The 19,849-nt window shown below is 45.5% G+C and overlaps 1 protein-coding gene across 2 annotated transcripts; it reads right to left on the bottom strand.

Annotated features, from left to right (window-relative positions):
• Positions 1 to 2,226: 2,226 nt before the first annotated feature.
• CFAP20 (cilia and flagella associated protein 20) lies at positions 2,227 to 19,144 on the bottom strand. 2 transcript variants are annotated; one of them, XM_010331368.2, is made up of 6 exons: positions 18,786 to 19,144; positions 5,510 to 5,589; positions 4,691 to 4,802; positions 3,920 to 4,108; positions 3,459 to 3,529; positions 2,227 to 2,667 (listed from the first exon to the last, which is right to left on the bottom strand). In XM_010331368.2, exons 1-6 carry the CDS (start codon positions 18,867 to 18,869, stop codon positions 2,625 to 2,627), a joined length of 579 nt encoding a protein of 192 aa, XP_010329670.1. In that variant the 5' UTR covers positions 18,870 to 19,144; the 3' UTR covers positions 2,227 to 2,624. The 2 variants fall into 2 exon arrangements, with proteins under 2 accessions (XP_010329670.1, XP_003943551.1); XM_003943502.3 differs by having other exon boundaries at positions 3,459 to 3,569; positions 18,786 to 19,143.
• Between the last annotated feature and the right edge of the window lie 705 nt (positions 19,145 to 19,849).

Below are 19,849 nucleotides of genomic sequence, written 5' to 3'. Positions count from 1 at the left end.
AATTTTTTATATTTGATAGAGACGGGGTTTCACCATGTTGGCCAGGCTGGTCTCGAACTCCTGCCCTCAAGTGATCCACCCACCCCTCAGCCTCCCAAAATGCTGGGATCACAGGCGTGAGGCACTGTGCCCGGCCAAATGTTTTTTTCTTTTATAGAAGAAAACCGATTAAAAAAAAAAATTCTGCCCATGTGTAATCACTATACTAGTTGTGTATCCTTCAAGATACAGGAGTACCACATGTGCTCTTCTCTGCCCTCAAATTGCTTTCCCCTCAGAAATGTTGCATGTGGTAGAGTAGCATCATATAAAGTGCATAAGTTTTGCAAATTCATCTGTGCCTAACACCACAAAAAAAGGCCGGATGCAGTGGCTCATGCCTGTAATCCCAGCACTTTGGGAGGCTGAGGCGAGTTAATCACCTAAAGTCGGGTGTTTGAGACCAGCCTGACCAATATGGACAAATCCCGTCTCTACTAAAAACACAAATTAGCCGGTAATAGTAGCGCATGCCTGTAATCCCAGCTACTCGGGAGACTGAGGCAGGAGAATTGCTTGAACCCAGGAGGCAGAGGTTGCGGTGAGCAGAGATCATGCCATTGCACTCCATCCTGGGTGACAGAGCAAGATTCTGTCTCAAAAAAGGAAAAAAAAAAAAAAATTTAATAGTGCCAGTATCATTCCACTAAACAGGCATCTGCCCAGAATAAGTGCAGTGGGAAAAATAGTGTAAGGTTCCAGTTCCCTTGCACAATTCCAGCATTTAAAGAAACATTTTCCTTTAAGTCCCTACACGTGAGGCCAGTACTTCAGCTGGAACTCAAATAGGGAAACGGTGATCTGCTCCAATGCTGAGGATACAAGATGGGCTGGGCTGATTACTGCACCTAAGGCGTTCAGGTGCAATTTACACTATGTCATTCTGCCTTAAGTTCAACCTAGGACCCAATCCCTAGCAAAATGATTCCACTGGTCGTATGCTACTTTTTTTCCCATGTAGTTTGTCTTCAGGGTTGTTCTGAGCCAGTTTATACAGGTGACCCTTGAACAACTCAGAGGTTAGAGGCACCGACCCTATTATGCAAAGATCTATGTATGACTTTTGACTCTCCCAAAGTTTAACTACTATAGCCTCCTGTTGACTGGAGGCCTTGCTGATAATATAAGCAGCTATTTAACACATACTTTGTACAAATTACATATTCTATTTTGTATCCACACAATAAGGTAGGCTAGAGAAAAGAAAATGTTATTAAGAAAATCTTAGGCCGGGCGCGGTGGCTCAAGCCTGTAATCCCAGCACTTTGGGAGGCCGAGGCGGGTGGATCACGAGGTCAAGAGATCGAGACCATCCTGGTCAACATGGTGAAACCCCGTCTCTACTAAAAATACTAAAAATTAGCTGGGCATGGTGGCGTGTGCCTGTAATCCCAGCCACTCAGGAGGCTGAGGCAGGAGAATTGCCTGAACCCAGGAGGCGGAGGTTGCGGTGAGCCGAGATTGCGCCATTGCACTCCAGCCTGGGTAACAAGAGCGAAACTCCGTCTCAAAAAAAAAAAAAAGAAAAAAAAAAAAGAAAATCTTAAGGAAGGGCTGGGCTCGGTGGCTCATGAGGTCAGGAGTTCGAGACCAGCATGGCCAACACGGTGAAATGCTGTCTCTACTAAAAATACAAAAATTAGCTGGGCGTGGTGGCAGGCACCTGTAATCCTAGCTACTTGGGAGGCTGAGGCAGAAGAATCGCTTGAAACCGGGAGGCAGAGGTTGCAGTGAGCCAAGATCGCTCCACTGCACTCCAGCCTGGGCAAAAGAACAAAACTCCATCTCAGAAAAAAAGGAAAAATCATAAGGAAGAGAAAACATATTTACCATTCATTAAGCGGACCATCATAAAGGTCTTCATCATTGTTTTCTTCACGAGGAGGAGGAAGGGGAGGGAGAGGCGGAGGCGGAGGCGGAGGCGGAGGCGGAGGCGGAGGCGGAGGCGGGACTGGTTTTGTTGTCTCAAGGGTAGCAGAGGTGGAAGAAGATCCTCATGTAAATGAACCCGCATGGTTTAAACCTGTGTTGTTCAAGGGTCAACTACATAATATGTCTTGTTCTTTAAATACTTAATACAAGATATTGCACAGCATGAAATATAAGAGGGTCAATGGAAATAGTTCTCTTTTCATATCACTAAGGAAATAGAAACGTCCCCATTAAAAAAGAAAAACTGGGAACAAATTTACAAACCAGGAATATATCATTTTATTCATTTCCAGATTATGAGTATTACAGACCATATACATATATTTAGATAATATATAAAACACAGAATAAACTGCAGGAAGAAATGTTGGTCTGGAATTCCTTCCGGGACATCTTTAATTCTGTGAGTTCAGGGTACAGGTATCTGCCCCTACACTGGGGCGGGCAGCAGAATAAGCTCCAGCACTCCCACGGCACTCACAGGACTGCTTACCCTCACAGGACTGCACTTACAATGCAGCGACAGAGTCACGGCACGTTCACCGGTGTCCACGACAAGGAACACCAAGTATAAATAACAGAACTACAGCAGAGTGAACTAAGATAAATATGTTTTTCATCGTCCTCCAGATAGTTGCCTTTTTAAAGAAGAGTCACATCCAGGGTCTATCCCTGGCGTCATAATTCCAGTTATTGCTGAAGGGGGAAAAACAGAAAAGAAGCATCAGTTTAAGTTACTAGAAAATAGATGGTATCGCAGGCCTCCTGTCTCTGACGACACTTGAGTGGACAGTGGCTGTGGAGAATGGACTCGAATCTGCAGCAGCCGGGCAGGCGCCCACCATTGTTAGCAGGGATCCATCAGCTGGTAACACTTTCAGGCTGATTAACAGTTAAGATGGGGGCAGGCACAGTAGCTCACACCTGTAATCCCCAGCACTTTGGGAGGCTGGTAGCAGGGGGAATCATTTGAGGTCAGGAGTGAAATCAGCCTGGCCAACACAGTGAAATCCTGTCTCTACAAAAAATACAAAAATTAGTTGGGCATGGTGGTGGGCGCCTGTAATCCTAGCTACTTGGGAGGTTGAGGCAGGAGAATCACTTGAACCCCGGAACCAGAGGTTGCAATAAGCTAAGATTGTGCCACTGCACTCTAGCCTGGGCAAAATGGCAAGAGTCCATCTCAAAAAAAAAAAAAAAAAAAAGTTAAGATGGAAGACATTTTCTGGGAGCTGGAAGCAGCAGGAAGCACCTCAGGAGGGCAGGCTCACCGTGGAGAGGGGAGACAGCAGTAACAGAATATTTCACAGGATAATTCCTGATTCAGTGCTGATGCTGGAAGGAGACGTACGATCTTGCGATATAAAGGCACTCCAAAGTGTCAACACAGAGAGGCTCTGCGGCTGAATTCTTAGACCAGAACCCTTTCCAGGAACACAACTCCCCTCACTCACTGGTGGGCATTCCCCTGGGGAAGACTGGCTTACCTTTGCCTTGTTCTGAACTGGGAGATACAGTTTGAACTCTGCCGGCAGTTCATCTTCTGAGTAGAGTCTGTCTGAGAAGTAAACCCGCCGGATGCGACAGTTTGCATGGATCTGTGGAGGCAATGCTCCTTTTGAGAGGCTAACTGTGACTGTTCTCCCTCTTTTCCTGAATCTTTTAGAGGCCCGCTTCTAGGACTGGAAAAGCTTCATTTCTGGCATCTCCTTGACTTTTCTTAGGGGTGGATTTTGTCAAGAGGGGGGTCTTATTTGCTGCATTCGCCTGTATGCCTGAGCGGACTCCTGAATATTTCTTGGACCTTTGTGAGGGCAAAGCTCACTGGATAGGGACTTGGGAACCGAAGCCAGAATCCCACACTGTTCTGCTACATGCGCCACAAGCCACTATTAGACACAGTATGCCCTATCCCCCGTCTGAGCTCTCTCTGGAAAAGGAGCAGTACCTGCACTCTTAGGGTCTCGATGTAATTGGTGCCGTATGCTCGCCGTGTAAAGTCTAATAAGTTGAACTGAATTTGGTTCCAGCCGTCATCCAGCCGCATGGGCATGGTGCAAATGAAAGGTTTGACCCGGGTGGTGCTCTGGTAGTTACTTGCCCGAAAGCGACGACGCACATTCTTGTCATCTAGTACCTGTGAAACAGAGATGAAGCGTCATACTAGCTCTGTCTTAGAAGAAGCACACGACTTTGTTCAGACAACGACCTGAATTCCCACAGCTTGCTTTCCCAAGGCTGAGACTTAGAGGAAAATAAACAGACCAGACACAGGTCATACGCTGCATGCAGATGGCCCGGAAGTAGCAAGTTTATCTTGTTTGTTACCAAGACAACAACAGCTGCTTATGACATACATATGACATAGTCGGCAGGCTCTCATAGATTTCATAAACGTTCTTCCTTTTGAAAAATCAGAAATACTAAAAGAGAACAGTAACCCAGTATTAAATAATCACTCCCTAAATGGATACCATGCTAACTCTGATGCTTTGAAATCTCTAGATTTTCTAGGTGCTGTTTCTTTAAAAACCTGGCATTAAGTTTTGATACCAAATTTACATCACAACAAGGACTGCATAGGTCTTACGGTAGAAGCAGAAAACAATACATGCAAAAGGATAAAGATACTTTTGTAGGGTCACTTTTCCCTGTAAGTCCTTGAAGGCTATCTCTTTGGTATAGCCAAGAGTGGACACATTCATGTGCACATACTTACCTGCACTTCAAAGGTAAAATACTTCTTCAGGTTTTTGATAATCATGACAAGGAAAGGGAGTTTAATTCCCAGTGTCTTCTTGGGGTCTGCAGGACATGTGATATATGTGGTGCTGTAGAGAAAGGAAACACCAATAAACACACTCCTTGTCTTTCTTCCTCTGTGGTATGCATAACAATAACACACGGTCCAAGAGGATACACTGCAAAGCAGATCTAGAAGATTCAGACACATCACCCACTGAATCCCGCAGCCCTTAAGTCAGTGGATGCTTTAACAAATGCTGGACCCAGAAACAAAAGACTAGACAGCAGCAATAAAATAGCTGAAAAACAAAGCCAGAGAGTGGATCTTAGAAGCTCCTCCAATGAGAGACGACCTCAATTCTGGTCTATAAGAGCCATCGAATGATAGAAAACCAAAACTGAGAACTCTATGGCACTGAAAACCACACTGGCCACCCACTGGATGGGCTGTATAACACTGCTCCCTCCCAACCCCAACACATACTTTTGGTTAATAATATAGCTAATACTTACATCCTGCTTACTATGTGCTAAGCTTGGTTTTAAGTGTTTTACATATATTCACTTATTTACTCCTCGCAATAACCCTATAAGGAAAATGTACTGTTATTCTGCCCATCGTAGATGAGTATGCTAAGGTCTGGCGGATTCAGTAACTTGCCCAAGGTAAACTCTAATCAGCAGAGCTGGACTCACGTCGGCACTCAGACTCCGCAGTCTGTGCTATTAACCTTTACGACGTACTGCCTCTCTAGTATCCAGTGTCTCTGGGAGAACAGAGGTGGCAACCTACCTGACATTTGTCCCTTCAATCTCTAGCACCAGGGACTGGATGTCATTATCAGTGATTCTTTTGATGTGGCCATTCCGCACCTATAAGAAAGAAATTAGATTAGTACTGAAATATCTGACAAGGCTGAACAGGACCACTGAAAGAAAACCACAGTAGCCCAAGAGGCGTACATAGAAATTTGTGACACAGTACACTGAAGTTTATATGTAAGTAAGCCATGCTATTACCTCTAGACAGGGTCACATCAACCACCATGGGTATCCCAGGTAATCCGTAAATCAGGGGAAATTTCTCCCCAAATATATCAACTCAGTTTAGATTCAGCTAACATCTACTGAGTGCCTATTATGCACCAGGAATGTTCACATGCATTCCCTTCTCACTTAAGCCTCACAACAGTAAAAACAAGGCAGGTGACACTGTTTCCATTTTACAAATGTGGACACTGGCACCCTGGAACTGCAAATGCCAAACCCTAAGGTGGAGACTCAGGACTTAGCAGGCTTTCCACTGCCTCATACTGCCTCGTAGATTTCTTTTTTCTTTCTTGAGACTGAGTCTCGCTCTGTCGCCCAGCCTGGAGTGCAGTGACATGATCTCGGCTCACTGCAACCTCTGCCTCCTGGGTTCAAATGATCCTCCTGCCTCAGCCTCCCTAGTAGCTGAGATTACAGGTGCCCGATACCACGCCTAGCTAATTTTTGTTTTTTGGTTTTTGGTTTTTTTTTTAGTAGAGATGGGGTTTTGCCATGTTGGGCAGGTTGGTCTCAAACTCCTGACTTCAGGTGATCTGCCTGCTTCAGCCTCCCAAAGTGCTGCGATTACAGGCGTAAGTCACTGTGCCTGGCTAATTTTTATATTTTTTTTCAGTAGAGATGGGGTTTCCCCATGTTGAGGCTGGTCTCCAACTCCTGACCTCAAGTGATCCACCCGCCTCAGCCTCTCGAAGTGCTGGGATTACAGGCATAAGCCACCACACCCTGCCACTGCCTCATAGATTTCTTTGTCCCGAAAAGCCAAGGAAAAACTCAGTGTCACTGAGGAGGGCAGCAACAAAAATGAAAGCATTCCTCCCCTGGAGTTACTCCTGCTTCATGCTTCCTATCTGCTTTTCCCTAATTGTCTACTTTTTAAAGCAGGAATTCAATTCCCATCTTTGCCACACACAGACGCCTTCTTTAGCGTTTTCAGCCCACACTGACCTCTCTTTTCTCTGATTTGTTTTTCTGGTTCATGTTGTCTAGACGACATAATTTAGCACTTCATCCTACATGTTTTTGTATTGTTTGCTGCATATGTAGGAGGTAGATGATGGGGAGGAATCAATATTCAATACACATTCCTCCTCTCAAAATATTTAGGAAAGAACAATTATCTTCAAGCATTAAACTCTTAAACAACTAAGATGGACAGAGCTGAGATATGCAAGGGCACTTTCTAAACAGGGCTGGGGCCAGACACAGGGGCTCATGCCTGTAATCCCCCAGCACTTGGGGAGGCTGAGGCAGGAGGACAGCTTGAGCTCAGGAGTTTGAGACCAGCTTTGGCAACATAGTAATTGTTTCTATTTTTTTTAAAAAAAATTAGCCATGTGTGGTGGCATGCGCCTGTAGAGTGCCTATAGTCCCAACTACTTGGGAGGCTAAGGTGGGAGGATCACTTGAGCCCAGGACGTCCAGACTGCAGTGAGACATGACTGTGGAACCGCACTCCAGCCTAGCGGACCTAGGTGACAGAGAGCAAAAACAAAACAAAACAAACTCAAAACAAAACAAACATCTCAAAAACAAAACAAAACAAACAAACAAAAAAACAGGGCTGGGGCTGGGCATGTTGGTTCATGCCTGTAATCCCAGCACTTTGGGAGGCTGAGGCAAGAGGATTGCTTGAGTTCAGGAGTTCAAGACCAGCCTGGACAACATGGTGAAACACCATCTCTACAAAAAATTAGCCACATGTGGTGGCAAACGCCTGTAGTCCCAGCTCCTCAGGAGGCTGAGGTGGGAGAATAGTCTGAGCCTGGGAGGTCAAGACTGCAGTGAGCTGTAATTACGCCACTGCACTCAAGCCTGGGCGACAGAGTGAGATCCTGTCTCAAAAATGAACAAACAAACAAACAAACAAACAAAAAAACAGAGCTGGACTATTGGGACTGAATGGAATAACATATGAAAAAGATCGACCAGGTTTAGAACAGAAGACATCAGAAAGACAAATATACAGCTTTTTTAGATACTGTAGAAAGGGCTGTTAGGCTGCCATAAGCAATGACTCAATCACACTGACTAAAGCTCCCATTATTCACTCATCAGCCTTCTGATTACAATTTGGCTGTTAGACTTGCATATGAGGAGAAATCAGTGTTGAGTCTGGTAGTTTTATTTTTCAACATAAATTATTAAGAATATGTTTCTGTTTTTAGACATTAGTCTCTGTGAGCTCTGTCACTGTGAGTCTGATTCACTCATGGTCTGCCTGGTGTTCTACAGGTGACATCTGATGTCACTGCCCATCCTTTTCACAACTGCAACCACATCTTCCTGTCTCCTTAAGAAAGAATAAGCTCAAGCAAGAGCAAGGACCAGTTATGAAGCATCATTTCTATCTTCAACAATGCTTAGCACTGTGCTAGGCATAAACTAAGTATTCAAATATTTGCTGACTTCTGGAATCTGTCACCCTAAGAGTTGGCACATATGAATAGGTTCAAGGAGGGTTTTAAAAATTCCTGGATAACACATCCACCGTGGACTATTATAGGAAGCCAGAGATGCTGGGGCATATTACAAAGCCCACGGGGCCGCCAGCATGAGGAATGTTTCCCACAAATGGGTGCCCATTGTCAGACAGAGAATGCTGGGCTAGACGGGACCCCAATCCCTGCCAATGGAGCATTTCTTAGGCTCTCAAGACACAAAACGTCACACTGAAATGCTTTTCAAACAAAGCTGGCAATGTTCAATGCCCTCCTGCTTTGAATGCTGGGCCTCCTTCCAAGGAGATTAAGAGCACAAAGCCTTGGGTCTGTGCAGAACACGCCAACACTGCCCACCTCGTCACCGTCTAAATGTTCCCAACCTAAGTGGCAATATTCCTCCTATATTTTCTGTGGAAAACCAGGCAGACTTGGTGAAGAAGGAATTAATCAAGAAATCATTTCCAAAAAAAAATAGAAATCATTTCCAACTAATGGGAGCAGCCCTACGATAAGAGCTGGCAGTATTCCACAAGATGCAAACACTACTTTTATAACATACCACTAATTATTCTCAATAACATAATCATTCTTTTTCTTTTTCTTTTTTTTTGAGACAGAGTCTCGCTCTGTCGCCCAAGCTGGAGTGCAGTGGCGCCATCTTGGCTCACTGCAACCTCCGACTCCCGGATTCAAGCAATTCTTCTGTCTCAGCCTCTTGAGTAGCTGGGACTACAGCTGGCTAATTTTTGTATTTTTAGTAGAGGTGGGGTTTCACCATGTTGCCCAGGCTGGTCTCAAACTCCTGACCTTGTGATCCACCCACCTCGGCCTCCCAAAGTGCTGGGATTACAGGCATGAGCCACCACACCCAGCCAACCATTGTTTAAAGAGAGACAAACTGCAAAGATCAAATAGACAGTAAAAGTGACAGGATTAAGAAGTGACTTGGGCCTGAAAACTGCCATTGCTAAAAAGCAGCATGTTGCTATTTATCCAACCTTGTTTAAAGCATGCCCTCAAACCTTATATCCCTCAAGGTCTCTCCAGCCAAAGTCAACAAGAGTCTCTCCCTCAGTTCCAGAAAGGCCAGCCAGATCTCACAGGGAGAAAATGTTCGGGAATCTGCCTTCTGTTCATCTCAAAGTTTATGACTTCCCTGGAACTCCAGCAAATATGACCCATTCAGGTCTCTATAGAAGAAAGCAAAGCCGTACCCTGCATGTAGAAGCCAATGCAAACGGAAAGCCGGATAAACCAGGATTCCTACGCTTCTCTCTGCAGTCAAGTTAACTTCTAGCTGGATTTTCAATAATCTACTAAAGAGATTTATTTTTCTCCCAGTGTTACTAGATCACAAACACACTCACAAATTTAAATTTTACAAAGTGAATGAACGTATTTCACCAAACAAGGGAACTAGGAGGGGTCAAGGCAACTTTTTTGAAGGAATGCCCATCAGTCTCTCTCTAGAGTTTGAAGCTGGCTGGTGGTAAGATAAACTAAACAGAGCTTTTCCCCAAGAGAATGTTCAACCCCCAAAGAAGAAAAACACAAGTATCCCCATATGACAAGCCTCCAGAGGTTTAAAATCAAATTAAGCGGATTTGTTAGTGAATTATGATTTTTCTCCTTTATTAAGTTTAAAGGGCTGCAAATACAAACTTACTGGAAAACAGTAGGGTGGAGGTGGTAAGGGTGGTTAATCAGATCTGTGTATTAGAGGGAAGAGAATTTCCCAAAGCCTATTCTCTATGCTCTAAAACTAGGATCAAAGGGGAGAGGGGACAGGCAATTCGGGGCAAAGCCTCCCCACCACCCTGGCAATCTAGCTGCCACTGCCTATTATAAAGGTCTTCCAGGAAAGCAACCCCCTCCTAAAACTGACTTCTGACAACAGGATGCAGCAAGATACAATTATCAGAAAGTATCAACTTCCTTTCCTTAGCTCCTTCCAGTTCAGAGGTCACTGGGCAGGCCTGGCTTTGGGATGAAGATGAAATGAACTGTTCAGCATTTACTGCTCATGGTGGAAGCAGGTTTTAATATGTTCTGTCCCTCTCTAGATCACAAAGAGCTGACTGTTTGTGATTTGTTAATTCTTTTTCATTCATGACACATTCCCACTATCAAAGTGTGGCATACGAGTGCTTTAGTCCTAAAAAAAAAAAAAAAAAAAAAAAAAAAAATCTAAAGCCAATACTGTTTTGTTTCATTAATTCCCCCACCCCTGCCCGTGAGCTGGAGGTGCTCAAGGAGCTTCAGAACCCAGTTACTGGACATTACAGCACATAATGATTCTCAGCCTCTGCAGACAACACAAGGGGATCTAAGCCTCAGGCCAGTCTTACAATCATTCCTCCCAGGCTTTCCATGGTTGTCAGGGCAACTAATAAAGAACACTGATTCCTCTCCCTCCCCTCAAAGTAAGCCTCAGGGAGCCAAGCTGAAGGAAAAAAAAATACTATGACTGAGATAGGGAGGGAGCCGGCGGATGCTATATATTTCTATGATTGCTTTAAAAATGACACAAGTTGTAACCATTCCCTCACCCCACTTTCATTTTTCTGGCCCCACCCACTCACCCTGGCAGACAGCTGAACCCTCAGCCATCTGGCATCCTCGCTTTTATGACACATGCTCTGATTTACATTAAGCCACTAGAGCTGTCCACTTCAGCAGGAAAGTTCCTGCACTGGGTTAGGGGCTGGGTTCCCAGTCAGAAATTAGGCAGAGGGAGACCCCTGTGGGGAGAACTGGGCATAGCTCTGACTCAGACTCAAAGCCTGGGCCTCCCAGGCTCCCAAGGGTCAAAGGCTTCGTTGCTCCCTTTGCTGTACTTGGCAGGGGCTATCCAGACACAGCAGACAAGCAACTCTGGGCATATACCAACAACCCCTAAGTTAGTGTAAGGACGTTTATGTGCATAGCTAAGAAAAGGTAAGTGTAATTAAAACCCATGCCTTCGGATGGGCATGGTAGTTCATGCCTGTAATCCCAGCACTTTGGGAGGCCGAGGTGGGCAGATCACCTGAGAGCAGGAGTTTGAGACCAGCTTGGGCAACATGCTGAAACCCCATCTCTACTAAAAATACAGAAAAAAAGTAGCTGGGTGTGGTGGCAAGGTACTCAGGAGGCTGAGGCAGGAGAATCACTTGCACCCGGGAGGAGGTTGCAGTGAGCCGAGATTGCGCCACTGCACTCCAGCTTGGGCGACAGAGTGAGACTCCATCTCAAAAAAACAAAACAAAACTAACAGACAAAATGCCTTCATTCAATTACAGTAAAATCTGACTCAGAATAATGAAGAATGTTGTCCTAGGGTCCAACTGACCCTAGAAAAAGCCAGAAAAAAAGTTTTACCATCTTTATGTTCAAATGCACTTAGTTCTACTACTGAAAATGGTACCAATTTAATATATATCAACAAGGGGTGCTAACTAAAAGCTAGGATGTAGGAATTTTTTTTCTGATGAGGGACTTTATTTTAAAAATTAGAACAGGAAATGGGAATCTAATACTATCCAGCAACAACAACAAAAGACTCTGGTCTAATATTTAGTCTGGGAGTAGGGGAGAAACAGCAGCAGCTGAGAGAAAGACAAGCTGACAGGAAAGACAGACAAAGGTGCTTTTGTGAATTCATCCAATCTCATCTCACGCACTTTCAGGATACTACCTTTTTTTTTTTTTTTTTGAGATGGAGTTTTGCTCTTGTTGCCCAGAGTGGAGTGCAATGGCACGATCCCAGCTCGCCACAACCTCTGCCTCCTGGGTTCAAGTGATTTTCCAGCCTCAGCCTCCCGAGTAGCTGGGATTACAGGTACGTGCCACCACACCCAGCTAATTTTTGTATTATTAGTAGAGAAGGGGTTTCTCCATCTTAGTAAGGCTGGTCTTGAACTCCTGAGCTCAGGTGATCTGCCCACCTCAACCTCCTAAAGTGCTGGGGTTACAGGAGTGAGCTACTGGGCCAGGCCAGGATACTACCATTACTACCATTAAGACTGAAAATTATACCATGTTTTAGACAAGTATAAGTGGGAATAGAACCTCCTGGTATTTTCCTTAAAACCAGAAGTAATGTTTACATTAAACATAAGTCTTTTTTTTTTTTTTCTTTGAGACAGTCTCGCTCTGTTGCCTAGGCTGGAGTGCAGTGGTGCAATCTCGGCTCACTGCAACCTCTGCCTCTTGGGTTCAAGCGATTCTTCTGCCTCAGCCTCCCGAGTAGCTGGGACTACAGGCGCACACCACCACGCCCAGCTAATTTTTGTATTTTGGTAGAGACGACGTTTCACCATATTGGCCAGGCTGGTCTCAAACTCCTGACCTTGTGATCCTCCTGCCTTGGCCTCCCAAAGGGCTGGGATTACAGGCGTGAGCCATTGTGTCCGGCCAAGAGTCTTTTAATAAATATAAAATTTGCTGATCCCAGATGTGAAGGTAACATTAAAGAAATCCCTAATTTCTTCTAAGCTGTTGATTTAGAAACTTACAAAAACCTCTATCAGGAAACTGTATATAGCCAGGAATACAGACCTTAAGAAGCTAATAATTTCAAGTGTGATAAGAAGTAAATTAGCCTGGAGAGTTACGGAAGGTCACTCAGAAATGCCTTTGAATTGTGACTAGAGACTAATGAAAAGAGGGATTGAAGCTTGGGGTGGTGGTGAGGGGAAGCGCCCAGCAGAGGGACCAGGAAGTGCAAAAGCTTGAAGGTGAAAGACCAGGACTTCTTTCAATTCAGTAGGAGACTACTGCTAAAAGGAGGAACCCGGTGAGGTGAGCTCTGCCTGGGGAACGAATGAAGCAGGAGGGGTGAACGCTTCAGACCAGGAGCATGGCTTATGTGGATTCTAAAAGCTAGGATATAGGAATTTTTTTTTGAAGAGGGACTTTACTTAGAGCCACAGGAAGGGCTTAGGACTGGGCAAGCCATGGTGCAACAACTAAATTCTTCTCATTTCAGAAGTCTGGTTTTACTCTACTTCCTATTCCTAGATATCTGGATGCTGGGCTCAGTTCAAATATCTTATTTTAGTTTTGAGCAAATTCCTCAGTCTCTGCCAATTTAATACTATATGTTATTGCTTATAAAGTACTAACTACAGTCATGCATTGTTTAATGACGGGGTTACATTCTGAGAAATGTCTCAGGCAGTTTCATGGCTATGTGAATATCAGAGTGTACTTACACACTCTTAGACAGTACAGCATATTCCACACCTGGGCTATATGGTATAGCCTATTGCCCCTAGGCTACAAATCTGTACAGCATGCTACTGTACTGAAAACTCTAGGCAACTGTAACATAATGGAATTATTTGTGTGTCTAACCATAGAAAAGGTACAGTAAAGTACTGAATAAATGATAAAAAGTGATACAACTTGGCCAGGCACAGTGGCTTATGCCTGTAATCCCATCACTTCAGGAGGCCGAGGCAGGTGGATCACCTGAGGTCAGGAGTTGGAGACCAGCCTGATCAACATGGAGAAACCCCATCTCTACTAAAAATACAAAATTAGCCAGGCATGGTAGCACACGCCTGTAATCCCAGCTACTCAGGAGGCTGAGGCAGGAGAATCGCTTGAACCCAGGAGGTAGAGGTTGCCATGAGCCGAGATCACGCCATTACACTTCAGCTACTCAGGAGGCTGAAGCAGGAGAATTACTTGATCCTTAGAGGCAGTGGTTGCCGTGAGCTGAGATGGCGTCACCGCATTCCAGCCTGGGTGACAGAACAAGATTCCGTCTCAAAAAAGAAAAAAGCCTGGCATGGTGGCTCACGCCTATAATCTCAGCACTTTGGAAGGCCGAGGTAGGCGGATCACCTGAGGTCAGGAGTTCAAGACCATCCTGGCCAACGTGATGAAACCCTGTCTTTAAAAAAAAAAAATCCTTCTATATATCCTTAGTCCATAAGCTTTTTCCTTTTTTTTTTTTAATTTTAAATTTTTAACTTCTTTGTTAAAAACTAAGACACAAACACACACATGAGCCTAGTCCCACACAAGGTCAGGATCATTAACATCAATCACAGTCTACACCTCCACATGCTGTCCCACTGGAGGGTCTGCAGGAGAAGTAACGCACATGGCGCTGTCATCTCCTAAGACAACACTGCATTCTTCTGAAATATCTCCCAAAGGATCTGCCTGAGGCTATTTTACAGTTAACTTTTGTTGTTGTTATAAGTAGGAGTACATTGTAAAATTATGATAAGGCCAGGCACGGGAGCTCACGCCTGTAATTCCAGCACTTTGGGAGGCTGAGGCAGGAGGACTGCTTAAGCCTAGGAATTCAAGGCCAGCCAGGACAACATGGAGAAACCCTAACTCTACAAAAATATAAAAATTAGCCAGGTGTAGTGCAGAGTCTGTAGTCCCAGCTACATGGGAGGCTGAGGTGGGAGGATCACTTGAGCCCAGGAGATTGAGACTGCAGTGAGCCATGATCACACGATTGCATTTCAGTCTGGGCAACAGCAAGACCCTGTCTCAAAAAATAAAAAATAAAATACAGGCCAGGTGCGGTGGCTCATGCCTGCAATCCCAACACTTTGGGAGGCAGAGGCTGGCGGAACACGAGATCAGGAGATTGAGACCATCCTGGCTAACACAGTGAAATCCCATCTCTACTAAAAATACAAAAATTTAGCTGGGTGTGGTGGTGGCACGTGCCTGTAGTCCCAGCCACTCGGGAGGCTGAGGCAGAAGAATCACTTGAACTTGGGAGGCAGAGGTTCCAGTGAGCTGAGATAGCGCCAGTGTACTCCAGCCTGAGCGACAGAGTGAGACTCTGCCTTAAAAAAATAAATAAAATAATGGTAAAGAGTATAGAAAATACATAAGCCAGTAACGCAGGCATTTATCATCCAAGTGTTAGGCACCATACATTACTGCATATGTTATACTTTTATATGACTGCCAGTGCAGCAGGTTGGTTTACACCTACTCACAAACACGAGTAAATAATTTGATGTAATGAACAACAATTATGTCACTAAGCGACAGGAATTTTTCAGCTCCATGGTAATCTTATGGCACCATTGTCATAAGGTCTGTCGTTGGCTGAAATGCCATCATGTGGTGCATGACTACATATGCCATAACTCTGTTGCTAAGGACTTAATTTATACACAGCTTCATTTAATCTTCATAACCGTGAGAAGTAGATGAGAAAACGGAGTGGTTAAGGACACGGCTAAGGTCACACAACTGGAACACAGCACAGTCAGGATGCAGATCCAAGGTGTCTGACCACACCCTAGCACTGAGGTTTTAACGTAAGATACTGTTCTTCTGCTTCAGGAAGCTGCAGTCCAGTGGACAATCTGCCATCCTCTCAAAAGGGAAACTTGCAAATTCACTGGTACTATGAATTCACTTCTCATATTCACACAGACACAGAGCCTAAAAAAAGTCAAACCAAGTTTCTCAAAATTCTTCGTAGAAACCGAACAGATATTCTCTATTTACTCAGGAAGGAAAACAGTAACAGTAAAGCTTTGTGAAATAAAACTATAAATAGGCACCACAGTCAATATACACCTACTGGCAAAAGTCAAGGCCGTGTCTAGATAAATGTAGACAGCCCTCACCTCCCCACGAACTCTGTTTTTTTTTTTTTTTTTTTTTTGAGACGGAGTTTCGCTCTTGTTACCCAGGCTGGAGTGCAATGGCGCGATCTCGGCTCACCGCAACCTCCGCCTCCTGGGTTCAGGCAATTCTCCTGCCTCAGCCTCCTGAGTAGCTGGGATTACAGGCACACGCCACCATGCCCAGCTAATTTTTTTGTATTTTTAGTAGAGACGGGGTTTCACCATGTTGACCAGGATGGTCTCGATCTCTTGACCTCGTGATCCACCTGCCTCAGCCTCCCAATGTGCTGGGATTACAGGCTTGAGCCACCGCGCCCGGCTCAAACTCTGTTCTTATTACAACTTTGCCTTAGATCCTGGGAGCAGATAAAATGTTTTCTCTATCTTCCCAGGTCTTCACAAAGCCTGTCACTCAGCTATCGTGCAATAAATCTTTGATCAGTACATCAACTCCCAGTATTCCCCCTACTGGATTGGATTTCCAGCACTTTCTGAGGACTTAGAGCTGAGAAAAAGCGTACTCAACAAAGCTGAGAGATATGACCCCAAACTTTTCCTTTTCTTCTCTTTCCTTCCCTTGCCACAAGAGGGAAAAAAACCTTAATCCTAAACGGTTTACAATTGAGTCTAAATAAGAATTAGAAACACATCATAAACTTTTACCATTGTGAAGATTTTGCTTGAAATGAGTGTTCTCAAGGTTTTGCAAAAACATCTGTTTAATTTACTCCAAGTAACCCTGCCAATCGATTTAACAATGTTTTCCCACGTGTTTATGTCATTAGGGTACCATCCAACCTCTAGTGGCATTGTTAAGGGAAACAGTGCACCATGGTTACTTTGCTTTTCTATTCTTGAGTAAACATGTTGACTAGTCAAAAAGCCACATTTGAAAAATTAAACAGCACACAAGTTTAAGCCCAGAAGGGTTAAAATGGAAAACCGACACAAGTTTCATAACAGAAATTCTGATGTCTCCCTACTACTGGAATTCTTTCAGCTTTATTTATTTATTTATTTATTTTCTGAGACAGAGTCTCACTCTGTTGCCCAGGCTGGAGTGCAGTGGCACGATCTTGGCTCACTGCAACCTCCACCTCCCAGGTTCAAGAGATTCTTCTGCCTCAGCCTCCTGAGTAGCTGGGATTACAGGCACGCGCCACCACACCAGGCTAATTTTTGTATTTTTAGTAGAGGCAGGGTTTCACCATGTTGATCAGGCTGGTCTCGTACTCCTGACTTCATGATCTGCCCACCGCGGCCTCCCAAAGTCCTGGGATTACAGGCATGAGCTGCTGCTCCTGGCTTCTTTCAGCTTTAGTAAATTCTCTGATCCACTCTGAAAACCCCTCCTCCTAGGTCAAGTCCCATTCTCTATTTCAGTTGCCTTATATTGACACTTTGTTACAATTCAGTTTCCAAGTTTCACTGGCACAGAGGGCCCCCCTCTCTTTATGCCTTCTGACAGCCCACAACTGAGTCAAGTGATGGCTGGGAAGCCAATCTCCTTACAAAGTTCCCAGGCACCCTGGGTTCTCTTTGTACAGATGCAATTTACAGTTTACAATGCTTTATTCCATTGCGGAGGGGGGAGGGGGGAACCATGAAACTAAAAACCTCAGTAATGCAGCGACGTTAAGGAACAGCTTTCCTATACTCTGGTACTAGCTCTAGCTTGTAGACAGAATCATCTGAAAGAGAAGAGATGGGTAGATTTTACGTACACAACGGCCCAATGTCATATATTCAGGTCTTTCAACTACCTTATGAAAGTAACACTATGAACACACCATCCTCAAAGCTGCCCTCAGAACGAAGGGGTCCCCCTTAGTGTGACGGGCAGAAAGCCGCCCGTATTCTCTCCCAACTTTATGTGGCCCAAAGTTTTCATCTGTGGATAAGGGAATACTGAGAGTTGTTCCAAGATAAAATCCAAAATTCTTGGCTTCATTACCAATAAACCCGGCTGAGATTATTCCACATGCATCACTATAAAAAAACAGCATTCAGCATACCAACTCTCCCCATTCTCCCAGAATATCCCCTAAATTGCACATTGGAGTGCCTCCAGTAACTTATAATCAAGAAATAGCACAGCTGATTGCCTGGGAATTTGCATTTAGAAAGAAATACCAAAGTAATAAAATGCAAATCAACTCATAGACAGCCAGATCTTCACATCTGTAAAAAGCTGACAGAGTCATCATCTCCTGGGGCCAAAGAAAATATCATCTAGTGGATTCCTGAATGAAGATGAGGCTCGTACTTGGCTCTGAGTTTCTTAATCCAAACCAGACTTTGACTGTCAGCATTCTGAAGTTTTCCTGATGGAGAAATCAGGCACGAGGGCATAGTACAGGCAAGTCACAATGGGTGTGGAGCAGGTGCCAAGGGCCACTAAATTCTGACTTATTTGGGATCAGTTGGAGGAAGGGAGCAAATGAATAAAATCCAAACATTACTGGCTTAGCCAGAGCCTTCCTGGCTGGCTGCGCCTTTTTAAGGGTGCCTGAACAAAGGCTCTGTGTCTAGTGCCCAGCACCGTGCCTGGCACAAAACAGGACATCAGTAAATATTTGTGGAATCCAAGTCCTTTCGACTGTACGTCCCCAGAGCTCCCTCACATAAGTTTGTACGTTTCATGCTAGGAGATGGGCACCATCAACTCCATTATATTGATGGGGAAACAGTGGCTCAAAAGAATGAACTGGACCAAGTCAAGTCAGGAGCGGGGGTCGCGGCCCTAACCACACCACAGCTTCAGGACACTTAGCTCCCAGCCACGCCCACCTCCTCCGCTGCTTACACGGCGCCCCCACCTCGCGCCCCAGTCCCGCCAGGCTGGGGACAAGGCACAACAGCGTCCTCTCGGCCTCTCCCAGGCCCCAATTCAACACAATCATTCCCTGTCCCCAACCCCTGGACGAGGAGGGGGCGCAGCCCCTGCATCCCGTCACGCCGCCGTCCCCAGCCTGACCTTTTTGTCCCAGATTTGCAGGGGCTTGCTTCCAATGCTGTAGAGGATGGAGAGGAAGCCGCTCTGAAACGTGTTTTTGAACATCTCGGCGGCGGCCTTCTCCTCAGCCGCCGGGGAGCCGACCTAGGCCCCGGAGTAGTTACAGGCACCGAGCGGCGAAGGCACAGCAGCGGGCCTGTCCTCGGTGATTGACCTCCTGGCCTCCGGATCTGCAGCCACTGACGGCCGGACTCGGACGCGGGAATGCTAGGTCCACGATCTTCAGCTCCAACGCTGCGAGCTCAGAACAGAAACCACAGCAACTACCGGCCGCGCCGATCTCCCCGCCTTCAATGGAGGCGGAGGGCCGCCCGCGGCTCAAAGTGAATCCCTCCGCCCTTCTGAGCCCGCCTCCCGGGAGCGCGGGGCCCAATCCTGTTGCAAGAACCACGGACTTCCGTTTTGTTCCGCCCGTAAGCCCCGCCTGCTCCCGCCTCCTTCTGAAAAGATCTCAGTTGTCAAGGAACTATTTTTCTTGCCATCGTCTCAGAGATACCTTTGAAAAAGCGGAAGGGCACGGAGATTTCGGACTTGTTTTTGGCGCCTGCGTGGTATCATGGGAACGTGGCGGGGCGGTGAGTGACGTGAGGGGGCGTGACGGCCAGGCCGGGAGGAGTTGCCCGCGCGGGAGAAAAGGGACTCGGCAGGTAAAGTGGCTTTGAGGAAGAGCTTCTTGGGAACTCCAAGCACCCAGCAAGCGCTTGTCAGCCCAGTACAGGATACGGTTAAAGGGAGCTAACTGTGGTGAGCGCCTAATATGCATCCCTGCCTGTCATTATTCACATTGTGACATGCAGTTAAAGCGACACCCTGAGGAAAATGTATCGCCTTGAACACATTGATTAGAAAATAAGAAAGCCGGAACATTAGGTCGAGTGCAGTGGTTCACACCCGAAATCCCAGCACTTTGGGGCAGGCGAATAGCTTGAGTCCAGGAGTTCAGGACCAGCCTGGGCAACAAAGTGAGACTCTCCCTCTAAAAAAAAAAAAAAAAAAAAAAATACAAAAACTAGCCGGACGTGGTG

Source organism: Saimiri boliviensis, chromosome 1 (genome assembly GCF_048565385.1).
Source record: "Saimiri boliviensis isolate mSaiBol1 chromosome 1, mSaiBol1.pri, whole genome shotgun sequence".
Taxonomy (NCBI): Eukaryota; Metazoa; Chordata; class Mammalia; order Primates; family Cebidae; genus Saimiri; species Saimiri boliviensis.
This window is presented reverse-complemented; position numbering and strand designations above follow the sequence as displayed.